Here is a 12,557-nt window from a genome sequence, read left to right as displayed (position 1 = left end):
GGGCGCCTGGGTGGCTCAGTTGGTTAAGCGACTGCCTTCGGCTCAGGTCATGATCCTGGAGTCCCGGGATCGAGTCCCGCATCGGGCTCCCTGCTCAGCGGGGAGTCTGCTTCTCCCTCTGACCCTCCTCCCTCTCATGCTCTCTGTCTTTCATTCTCTCTCTCTCAAATAAATAAATAAAATCTTTAAAAAAAAAAATCTTAAAAAAAATAAAATAAATTACAAAGAATCAATTTCATGCAAACCATGAGTATAATTTCCAAAACATAATTAAATTATAAACAATAAAAAGATAGTTCCCCCAATCCTAAGTGTTTTCAAGCTAAAAAGTGTACTTTTAGAACTGACAGGGCTACATATTAAAACTTTTGGGGAAAATTTACATAGAATGTTATAATTCAGAGCACTACCTCTGGGGAAGAGGAGAAGGGTCCTGTGACAGAGGATTCTGGGAGGCTGGTACTATTCTAGTTCTTGATTTGGGTGGTGGCTCGTAAGTATAGTTAGTTTTTGATAATCAGGTTGTACGATTTTTTTTTTTCAAGTAGGCTCCATGCCCAGCATGGAGCCCAACTTGGGGCTTGAACTCATGACCCTGAGATCAAGACCTAGCTGAGATCAAGGGCTGGATGTTTAACCGACTGAGCCACCCAGGTACCCCAAGTTGTACAATTTGGTTTGTGCACTTTTCCATATATATGTAATCCTTCAATGAAAAGTTAAAAAAAAAAACAAAAAAACCTATGGGATGTAGCTAAGGCAATTCTTAGAGGTAAGTATATCCCCTTAAAATGGAGATAATAGTAAATATAAAATACTGAAAATTCATGGGCCAAGCATTCAACTCAAGCATTCAACTGGGAAAGCAAGTAGTTCACATTTTCTTAATAATGAAGAAATTTCCTAGTGAAAAATATTGATACAGCAGAAGAGGTTAAAGGAGACATCAAAGTTGGGATTCACAAGCCTGTTTATAACTCCCTATAGCAGATCCTTTTTGACATATTACCTATTCGGATGGAAATAGGATGTAACAGTATATATTGTGTAAGTCCTTTAAAAACTACAAATGATTCTTCTAAGTCACAGCATGCGAACCACATGGCAGGATGCAGCCAGGGAACATCAGGCCTAGGTGGGCGTTCCTATTAGAAGACAGAAAGAAAATGAGTAATCATTCACAAAGACAACCACAAAATATGTTTTCTGCTTGTCTAAGTGAAAAATCAAGCTCCAACATCATTGCCTAGGACAAGGAATTAGGTGGGGTGAGACAGAAATGATGTTGAATCAGTTCTACCTGTAGACCTTTGCTCAGAAGTGCACCTGGTGAAAGCTTTCCAGGTTGACATTTGCAGAAAGCAGTTGATCTGGTGAAGGGTTAACATTAAATGTGTGACTTCTAGCCTGCTCCCCAACTCATCACACCAGTCACACCAGTCTCTCCTCACCCTCCAGATAGTCTTACAATGATTTTTTTCCCCTAAAGACTAGCTTCATGGCAGTATTCCATGAAGCACTTACACGTGGGTAAACAGTTTTACAAGAGACAGAGAAACAGCTGGGATCATAGACTGAAACTAATCCCTTGAAAGTTTCAAGAGTATTTGCATGAGATTCTATACTACATTTTTAAGTAGATTTATTGAGATACAATTTACATACCATGCAATCCATCCATTCAAAGCATACAATCCAACGTATTTTGGTAAATTCATAGATTGGTGCAACCATTACTAGAGTGAGTTTTAGAACATTTCCTCTCCTCAAAAAACCCCCAAATATTCTTTAGCTACTACCCTCCTATCTGCCCACACCCCCAGCCTAAACAACTACTAAACTGCTTTCATTTGTCTGTTCTGGAGACAACATATAAATCAAATTTTATAATATGTGGTCTTTTGTGACTGGCTGCTTTTGCTTAATGTTTTGAAGGTTTACTTATGTTGTGATACATATCAGTACTTCATTCCTCTTTATGACTGAATAATATTCTGTCGTTATGAATAGACCACTGTTATGAATAGACCACATCAGCTGATGAACATTGGGGCTGTTTCCACCTTGTTGGTTACTATGAATAATGCTGCTAGAATATTCATGTCCAATTTTTTTGTGTGGACATGTTTTCATTTCTCTCTGATAAATACCCAGGAGTTGAATTGCCAGATCATATAGTAATTCTACATTTTGCTTGAGGAGCTGCCAGACTATTTTCCAAAGTAGCTGCACCATTTTTTGCTCTAGTCAGCAGTTTATGAGGGGACTGATTTCTCCACATCCTCACCAACACTGGTTATTGTTTGTCTTTTTGATTCTAGCCATTCTAGTGGGGATGAATGGTATCTCCTTTAGGTTTTGATTTGCATTTCCCTGATGAATAATGATGTTGAACATCTTTTCATGTGCTTATGTATATCTTCCATGGAGAAATATTTATTCAGGTCCTTTGCCTATTTTTTTAAATTGGGTCATTTGTCTTTTTTTGTGGAGCTTTAAGAGTTCTTTATATATTCCAGACAAATCCTTTCTCAGATATGATTTGCAAATATTTTCTCCCATTCTGTGGGTTGTCTTTTCACTTTCTTAAGTGTTCTTTGAAACAAAAGCATGTTTATTTTTGATAAAGTCTCATTTACCTATTTTTTCTTTTGTTGCTCATGCTTTTGGTATCATATCTAAGGATCCATTGTGAAATATGCAGTCATGAAAACTTCCATGTTCTCTTACAAGAGTTTTAGCTCTTATGTTTAGGTTTTTGGGTACATTTTAAGTTCTATATGGTGTGATGTAAGGGTCTAGTTTCACTGTTTTGCATGTGGCTGTCCAGTCGGCCCACACCATTTGTTAAAAAGACTTCTTTTCAGGTGCCTGGGTGGCTCAGTCGTTAAGCGTCTGCCTTCGGCTCAGGTCATGATCCCAGGGTCCTGGGATCGAGCCCCACATCGGGCTCCCTGCTCAGCGGGAGGCCTGCTTCTCTCTCTCCCATTCCCCCTGCTTATATTCCTCTCTCGCTATCTCTCTCTCTGTCAAATAAATAAATAAAAAATCTTTAAAAAAAATATTCTCTCTGTCCCTTAAATAAATAAATAAATAAACTCATCAATTTCTACAAAGAAGTCAGCTGGGATTCTGATGGAGATTTCACTGAATCTGTGGATCACTTTGGGCAATATTGCCATCCTAGCAGTACTAAGTCTCTAATCCATGATTATGGGATTTTTTTCCCACTTATTTAGGTCCTCAAATGTCTTTCAACATGTTTTGTAGTTTTCAGAGTATAAGTTTGAGCTTCCTTTGTTGACTTTCTTTCTAAGTATTTTATTCTTTCTACTGCCACTGTAACTGGATTTTTTCCTAATTGCATTTTCAAATTGTCTCTTGCAAGCATCTATGAGAAATACAAATTAATTTTGTATATTAATCTTATATCCTGCAAACTTGCTGAACTCATTTATTAATTCTAATACTTCAGTTAATTTTTAGTAGGTTCCTTAGTATTTTCTATATACAAAACCATGTCCCCTGCAAATAGAGATACTTTTACTTCTTCCTGTCTAATTCTTCCTGGATGCCTAGTTGAGCTAGCAAGGATCTCCAGTACAATGCTGAAAAGAAGTGGTTAGAGCAGACATCCTTGACTTGTTTCTGATCCTAGGGAGAATGCACCCAGGCTTTCACCACTAAGTATGTTGTTAGTGTGGGTTTGTGTACGTGCCCTTTATCTAGTTGAGGGAGCTTTCTTCCATTTATAGTTTGTTGAGTGTTTTTATGATGAAAAGGTGTTGGGTTTTGTCAAATGCTTTTTCTGTGTCTACTAAGATGATCATGCAGTTTGTTTTTCTCTTCTGTTGATTCTAATGCTATGTAGCATTTATGATAAAAATGGAAAATACTAGTATTAAAATACTAGTAACTAAATAAAGTAACTCGATAAAAGATATCCTCCAAACACATTTATAAAAAAAAAATTAGCCAAGAATCATTCCAATTTCCTTGTGGTAGAAGAAAAGAGAGTTTAATAAAAATTTTTGAGATGTGTCTTAAGATGATTTCTGACTAATTTTAAGTTTTGTGTTTGATGGTATTTAAAACATATTTTACATTTCTTTTCAAAATATGTTGCTCATGAGAAGTAGCAGGTGGTACTGGAATGGACACAGGTTTTGGAAGCTTAGACAGGTTTGAATCAGACTCTGTCATGCGTTAGTTATCTGATTCTGGAAAGTTCTTTAACCTCTTTAAGCATCTGCTTGAGAAAACTGTAAACAAGGCTATTAACAAAGTGTTGTGAGAAGGACGATAAAGCACTGGGAAGGGCCTGGCTGAGTGACCCACTAACAGTCAGCAATAGAGTGAAGCGGGTAGGAGGGCAAGCTCTGCAGACTGACTGTGAGGGTTCCAACACTGGTCCCAAACCCCAGTAAGTATGTGAACATGACAAGTTATTTAATCTCTCTGTGCCAATTGTCTATCTGCAGGCTACAGATAAAATTAGGAACTCACATAAGGATACTGAGAGGAATAAATGAGCTGATATCTATAAAACATACAGCAAGCCCTCTGAAGTATGAATTGTGATTATGAAATTAAGATAGCATTAAGCAAGGATTAATAGAATATGTAAGATGGGGGGGTACTGGGAAGGAAGGACGGCTGGTGGAGAGGTCTTGTCGGGCTTGTCCTGGGAACATAGGGCACTGAGAGTCAAATAAAAAAGGCATAAAGTCCAACCTCCCAGTGATACACGGAGGCTCAAATAGTGGCAAACAGGTGCAGAGGTCATGTCTGCAGAGACCAAAGGTGGGGCTCAAGATAGGCAGGGCAGAGCCAAGTATTTAGAGTGGGGCTAAGCTGGAACTGCAAGCAAGAGTTGGGGGAGCGTGGCTCACTTCTGTGGGCCACCCAATTCATGGTATGTGGGTGAGATAGGCTAGTTTAAGGGGCTGGAGAAAGTCTGACAAAAGGATGAACACAAAGAAGGAAACTGCAGGAGAGCTCGTATTACAGTATTCCAGAAGGCGACAGTTCAGTCATATTAGTTCCTGTGTTTTATAATGAAAGATGTGTCCAGGCAAGAGGGAGTCATGATTTCCCAAACACTATTGCCAAATCTGTGAATTACAACATTTATTGCATTTTAGCTCTTCATATGTGTAAGATGGTCAACTTTTCAAAACATGTTCACATCTCCTAGCCCATTGGTTAATCCTGACATCCCTTTTGTATAGGTGAGGACAGTGCTGCCTAAAGAGGTTAAATTTACTGACATTGCCCAGCTACTGGAGATGGAGCTAAGTGGCAGCCTAGCCCCTAGACCCCCAGTACCTGTCCCCCTGGGCCACATGGCCAAATGTATCACCTTCAGCCACTGCAGAGCACTGGTAGGTGCTTGTGGTCCCGATCTAGAATAAACTTACAATCCAAACTTGAGATAGGTACCTTTTCTAATCCTGCAGAACCTCGGAGAAAGAAATTCCATTCAGCATCAGTTAAGTTTTCTTGCTGACGCATGATCTCAACACAGAGCATAAAGCTGTAGATGAGTTTATGTTGTTCAAAAAGTCCTCTTGAAACATTGACATAAGCGGTTAGAAGAGTTTGTTCCAGCAGTATTTCCAAGCGCTGCTGTAGATCATCTGTCCTTAGAGAAGTCTCGATTGTTGTATTGAACAACTGTGCAAAAGAGAGCTCTATCAATCTCTGATTTAATTCAATTTCTGTGGAGGAAAAAAAAAAATCCCTGCTCCTCACTCCCGCCCTTCGGGACCCTGTATTCAGTGGGTAAATAGCAGCACAGGAGAGGACTACTGTACTATGAAAAAGTCCAGAATTCACCCCAAATTGATAAGTTATTGATAGTTATTCCCCTACCTCTCCCCATTTTTCAGAAATGAACCACTGCGAACCCTTGACAATATACAAAAGGCATCATCTTGATGTGAGGCGGAACACAGGAAAATGGAGGTGAGCTGCCATCACCCATTTTTTCATATTCTTAACTCGGATTTGATAATCACTTTGGGTGAGAGACAGAAGGGCAAGGTAAGGTCATGTGCTCTTCTTGGCACTCCCCCAAGATCGTTAGGATGTGGGAAGAATGGGCTAGGATTTCGCAAAAATTTAAGGGAAAGCCCTTGTTAATTCTCCCCAAAGTTTGGTTGACAAAGGGAAACAGAGGTGTTATTTAACACACTTAGAAGAAAAGAGGATTGAGCTTTCTTTAACAACCTGACAAGAAGCAGACAAGTTCAAAATCCAGGGAAGGTGTGACGCTTGGTGCCAAAATAAAACATGGCAAACCTTGACACACACTGGTAGCTGAGAGAAATTTTGGTGGTGAACAGAGTGTGCTACTGGGGATGCTGGGTAAGTTCTGCTGTATAATGGGTGAAGCAAACTCCCTGTCTCCCCTGGAAATCTTCGGGTAAATTGATCCTGCTTGCTCAAGTTTTGTGACATTGCATCTGCTCTTGGGAGAGATGGACTGCTGCCACAAAGAGGATGAGGGGTGAAAGTATCCTACTCATGAGAAATCTGATTCCACAGTGAATATGAGATGAAGAAGAGAGACCATACAAAAAACAAAAGTTGCACAGTAATATCAGTAATATGGTGGAAGTGGGAAGCAACCAAGGACAGGAGAGCAGGCCATGTATGATTTGTCTAAAAAACGTTGGGGAGGTGCAGTGAGGGATTGGGATAGCCTGTTGTATAGAAAGTTCTGGGGACAAAGATACAGAAACCAATTTGCTTAAGGTCAGTGCTGTCAGAGACTTGAGATACAGCACAGTAAAAATCTAATAGGGGAAAGGAAGTTGGATTATTGTAGAGAGAGTATAAAGAAACAGCATGGAGCTATGAGTCTGAAAAGAAAAAAAAAAGGCAGGCAAGAAAGAAAACCAACAAGCTAGTTAGCCAAGGAGGCCAAGAGAAAGTCTTTCTTTTCTTTCTCTGCAGTTTTCTGTGCATACTGGGCACTTGAGTGTTGAGAAGACATGGCAGGTGGAGTCACTCTTGAACAGGTAAGTCTGAACCCAAGCTCCTAGAGGGTCTTACTTGATAACTAGACTCACAAACTGTCTGAGGCTAAAGTAACTCAACTGGGTTTAAAGGGAAACCAAAGAAATAAAGTTCACTGACAAAACAACACACTTACCTGTTTAAAGTATTTTAACGAATACTGGTACATAGGATCTATTTCTGAGAGGCTTGCAATAACAAAGTACATGACGGAGCCTTGAGTGGCTACTGGACGGTACTTCTCACGAGCGACATTGATCATCATTTCAGTGGACTCGGCTTCCTTTAGCCTGATTTTAATGGCACCAGAAGTGATCTGAATAAAGATATGAAAACAAGTTCTTAAGGATCCCTTTTTTAAAAAAATGGTAGGGTTTTTGGAGTATATCCAGTTAGGTCTAGGAAAGAAATAAGGACACAGTGAATTAGTGATTATAATAAGGGGGTCCCCAGATAGAACGACTGAATCTCAGGTCTCTGTGACCTTCTTCTGACTGAGCTGACCTCTTTCCTTCCAGAACATGGAATAGGCAGCCGGGAACAGGCAACACAAGAAGCCCTGACAAGCTGGAGCAGCACTTCTCTGAGACTTGACTCTGAATGACTTCTGGAAAGGAAGCACTAATACAGCACTCCCAGTTGCTCCCTGACTTCCCCATGAGCAGTCCTCAAATGATGTGGGGTTCGAATAATGAGAGAAGGTATAAAGGGAGAAGGGGCATCCATGAAACTGCCCCAAAGAGGAGGGTGGAGAGAGGCTGGAAGGAAGTGGTATCACATCCCACTCTGGATTAATAAGGAAGACTAAGATTCTCTTTCTTTCCCTAGTGTTCCCAGGTGTAGACATAAGGCAACCTGGGGATAGTAGCTGTTGTTTGTGAAGGGTTATAAAGCTAAGTTGTTGGAGATGGTTGTGAGGTCTTTGCTGTTCTTTTGGTTTTCTGTTTTGGGTTAGTGGCTCTGGTCAATGGGCTTTCTAAGGTTCCCTTCTCTGGCTCCCTCAGTTTCTCTATATTGCTGCCTGTCTGTCCTCCTCTCCCAACCCCCATTTCTTTCAGCTGTGGATATTCCTCAACTGGGAATTTGTCTCTAGAAAGTCAAAGGGTCTAGGTCAGGGACCATGAAAAATCACTGTGGGAACTGCTGTTTAGTGTTGGCTCCACTGAAAGGAGAGCTAAAAGGGAGTCTGAGCAAACTTTCTGTCTAGACCCCACTGCCCAATAGAAACATAGTGTGAGCCACATATATAATTCTATCTCTTCTAAGTTTATTAAAAGTAAAGGAAACAAGTGAAATTAATTTTAACAATAATTTTATTTAGCCCAATAGAACCTAATATATGTTGATTATATTAGCATTTAATCCATTTAAAATAAACTGAGATTTTTAACTTTTTTTTTGGATTAAGTCTTTGAAATCTAGTGTGTATTTTACACTAACAACACATCTTAATTCAGGCTAGCCACATTTCAGGTGCTCAATAGCCGCATGTGGCTAGTGGCTAAGTTCTAGACTGTCGACCCCTGTCCTCCAAGAGGGGGAAGGGAGGGACTCAGAGCTTTTTCCAGGAATCAAAGGCTCAAACTCTCTTTGTATTAACCACTTAGGAACCTGAGGGGACAAGAAAGGGTAGAGTGGAGTGGAAAACCTCGGTCTCAATATTGGACTCAACTAAAGCATTTACATATGAGTAGGAAAAAGAAAGTTGATATAGGAGCAGTTGGATCAAGGAGACCCACCTGTAAACAATCCTTGGAGGAGCCCAAGGCCCTGATAATGAAGAATCCAGGGCTAAAGAGAAAGCAGACTACTTTCTTCTTTTTGCCAGAGAATATTAGAAGACTATACACCTCAGTTGAGCTTAGTAACTACTTATAGATTTTATGTCCAAGAGACTTGAGGCCTCAGCAGTGATTAGAGACTATGACATATATTTTAAAATGAGGGCTCTGGGGGGCACCTGACTGGCTTAGTTGGAGGAGCATGTGACTCTTTATTTCAGGGTTGTAGGTTTGAGCCCCATGTTGGGTGCAGAGATTATTTAAAAAAACAAACAAACAAATAACTTAAAATAAAATAAGGGCTCTGGGAGTTTAAGGGAGTATAAACTATAGGCAGGAAGTGGTAGGAAATGAAGCCCAGAAACAATCAGTCCTATCCCTACCTGATAGAAAGGAAATCTTCGAGGCAACTCCCTGCAGACACAGAAACCAGCTCACAGAGAAAGAAGGCAGTCAGAACACATGTATCTACCTTACTCCCTACTGAAACCATGATACAATTATAGTAAAGGGATTTTTTAAAACAGTGCAAACCCACAAAGATAGGAAGAATGGAAGAGGAAATATCAATTAGCAATAATCGCGCCTCGGATAAACCTCATTGGCTACGATACTGTCACGGCGCAAAGCTTGGAAGAGGAAATATCAGTAAAATTTTGAGAACTGGAAAGCAGAGAGTAGAGTGGTAATGACTTAGCAGACGCAGGAAAATAGATTCCTAAGCTGGCAAAGGGAAAAGCCAAAAAGTCACCCAATTTGTAAAACAGGATCCCCGTCAAAGGCTTAAGAATTCGTGGCATCCAACCCCTGGAAGTGGGAAGGGCCTAAAATAAGAATTGGTTGATAGACTCCTAAGTCATCTCCCCACCAGGCAGGGGGTTGTCCCTTCCCCACTCTGACTGAAAAATAGAGGTTTCTTCCTTGGGGAAATTAAAAGAGAGGATTTTTTGATGGAAGGAAGCCAGGGATAGTTGAGGGCCCGGTACCATAATGAAAACAAAGAGATTAGGTAAATGTATACACAATGGATACTAGGATACCCTAGCTCTTCTCCTGTCCTCAGCCCCTAAAATACTTGCAGCCAGATCTTCATACTTCTAGGCAATGTAAACATTGGATATGTAACTATAATCAGAATATAAGTACAGAGGGAGGCTAGGGGATGGGAAGAGTGTGTGTGTGTGTGTGTATGGTAAAAGTATAGACAACAGTGAATGGATAAAAGAAAAACTCAAGAAGTAGCAATATGAGTCTATTATTTAGAGAAAAGATGTAAAACCCCAAATAATCAAAACAAAAAAGAAGAACATAGTTGTTTTTATGGAGGAAGTCATGGATGGTGGTGGTGGTGGTGGGCATAGAGAAAGCAGGGAATGCTATCGCAAAACTTGTACAAGTATTTCATTCCTTAAGTAATTTGCATGTAAAGCTTTGTTTATTTATTTATTTAAAGCGCATGAGTGGGAGGGGCAGAGGGAGAGGGAGAGAGGGAATCTCAAGCAGACTCTGCACTAAGTGCGGAGCCCAATGAGGGGCTCAATCCCATGACCCTGAGATCATGACCTGAGATGAAATCAAGAGTCGGACCCTTAACCAACTGTGCCACCCAGGTGCCCCTCATGTAAAGCTTCGATAAAATAAATAAATAAATAAATGGGTTAACCACTGACTTCCAGAAACTAAAAACCCAAGGAAGAATGAATGGAAAGAGGATAAAGAGACTGACAAACCAGCAAAGAGAGAAAAGAAATGGGAGACCCAGAATGGGATCTCAAGAGACTGTAGGATAGAAAGCAGTATCATTTCTGATGTCAATGAAAGACAAAGGACATAAACTTCTGTATTCCATGTCAAAGGGTTTTTTTTTTAGTAAATTACTTTCTGTTTCTCATGAATGGATGAAAATCATTTTATAGGTTTTATTTCCAGCATACTTTTAAAATTATGGTCTGAATGAGAAACAATTTAGTACAAGATTATATGTTTAATGTAAAACTTCATCTTACTATTGTGACATTTTTATTGAGCGCCAGTTATATATAGGGCACCATGGTTAGCCCTTGGAGAAGGAGTATCAAGCTGAACTAGTCACAGATTCAACACCAAACTGAATGGGCTAACATGAGATTTAAGACATGGGATTCGATAATGGTGACATAAGGTAAACAATGTCAAGGGCTGTAAAAGAGGGTCAGGTAAGTTGCTACAGGTGTTCCAAGGAGGAAGAGATTAATTCCAGCTGGGCAGACCAGGGAGGCTTCCCGATGGAGATGGCACTAATGTGACTATAACTGCTTTTCCTTTCAACTTGTATCCTGTCCCAGTTCTTTACGTTACATGCTTGAATAAAAAAATGCAGACAAGACAAGAGGAGCAGTTGTCTACGATTTACCTCCTCTTCCATTGTGGGGTGAGGGGCCCTGCTAGCTAGGTTCATTCTTGCGCGATGCTGGCCACCCTGGTGTGGCTGCCATTCTTGCTATAAAAGATTTGCGGGACCCTCAAAAGCGGCAGTTGTAACTTTTGAAGCAATACACTTTCTATACATACTAAAAATATTTTACTTGCCTTTGAATCCTGGAGTGTGTCAATAAGTTCTTCATTGTCCAGGATATTTCCTTCCGATGTAAAGAGCATTCTCAGGATTTTCTCCTCGATAGTTTTCAGCTGGTTTTTGTCAGTGTTGATCCTCACAATGAGCTTGATTCTTTGTTCCTCCAACTCGGGTTTTTCGAGTCGTACCACATCACTGGAACCAAAGTTTGAATACTTAAATTATGGCTTTATCAGTGCCCTGAAGTTGCTTCTATTTTTCTTTACTACTTAGCTGAGTACTAATGCTACTAGCCAAGTCCTAGTGCATAAGGCGCCTCTTCGCTGGGTTGACAAGGTGGCTATTCACTGAATGACATGTTAGTTCTGATTATCTTCTATTTCAAAACTGACAGTCTCCCACAGTCCCCATAGCTTCTGCTCATCTTCTCTTCAGAAAACCTGCTCAGTGCTTGATCCCCTAATCATTCAATTTCTGTATCTAATGCTTGCTTGTGCCAGGCTGAAAATGGTGCCTGGAATATTCTTTTGATGGGAGATTCTGAAATCCCACCACCTCCATGACGTGAGTCTTGCCTGGGTCTCATAAAAGCGCCTTACCTCCAGCTCCACCCCTGTCAAAACATGTGAACTTAGATCTCCCTTCATTTTTGCTTTCGTAATCCCAGCCCTGTGTTTGCAGGAACTAATCTTTATTAAGCGTCACTCTGTGCCAGGCACCCTGCTCAGAGTTTTATGCGGATTCTCTTGTAATTCTTTGAATGCTCCTGTGAGGTAGGCACTGTGGTTAACCACAGACCCTAGTGGGTCACTTCCTGAGCTCACGTGGCTCTGAGAGGCAGAGCTGGGCTTGCATCTGGCTTCGCTGACTCCAGGGCACGTGCTTTACCTGCTAGAATGAACGGCCTCATTGTTCATTTTTATGTACATACCGAGTTCAGAAACTTTAAAAGTTATTATATGAACACCATAAGAAATTATCATCTCAAGTTCATTTGTTTAAATAATTTTTTCAGAAGAGAGGAGTATAAACTAGAACCCAGAGATTCTGTATCCTACACTGGAGGCTCAACATTCTTGCTTCCAGGGTACTTGTCTGTGTCCCTGCAGTCTAACATGCTGACAGCTTGTGACACAACTAAGCGGAACTCCTCACGGGAGTGCACGGGTATGAAAACGGTTCAGCCATGTCCTTAGAAT

At 40.5% G+C, this 12,557-nt stretch overlaps 1 protein-coding gene and 1 pseudogene across 1 annotated transcript in view; both read right to left on the bottom strand.

The window, feature by feature from the left end:
- The window catches only part of DNAH6 (dynein axonemal heavy chain 6), a 173,458-nt gene that overhangs the window by 51,563 nt on the left and 109,338 nt on the right, over nt 1-12,557 (bottom strand). Inside the window, exons 47-50 of the mRNA XM_081797290.1 lie at nt 11,373-11,553; nt 7,160-7,339; nt 5,443-5,676; nt 1,010-1,145 (exon numbers count right to left, since the gene is read on the bottom strand). Coding sequence (XP_081653416.1) covers nt 1,010-1,145; nt 5,443-5,676; nt 7,160-7,339; nt 11,373-11,553 — 731 coding nt within the window. The remainder of the gene's footprint in view (nt 1-1,009; nt 1,146-5,442; nt 5,677-7,159; nt 7,340-11,372; nt 11,554-12,557) is intronic.
- Nucleotides 9,318-9,435, bottom strand: LOC115942816 (U4 spliceosomal RNA; annotated as a pseudogene).

This window comes from Leptonychotes weddellii, chromosome 10 (assembly GCF_054177405.1).
Source record: "Leptonychotes weddellii isolate Sample4059 chromosome 10, ASM5417740v2, whole genome shotgun sequence".
Lineage (NCBI taxonomy): Eukaryota > Metazoa > Chordata > Mammalia > Carnivora > Phocidae > Leptonychotes > Leptonychotes weddellii.
This window is presented reverse-complemented; position numbering and strand designations above follow the sequence as displayed.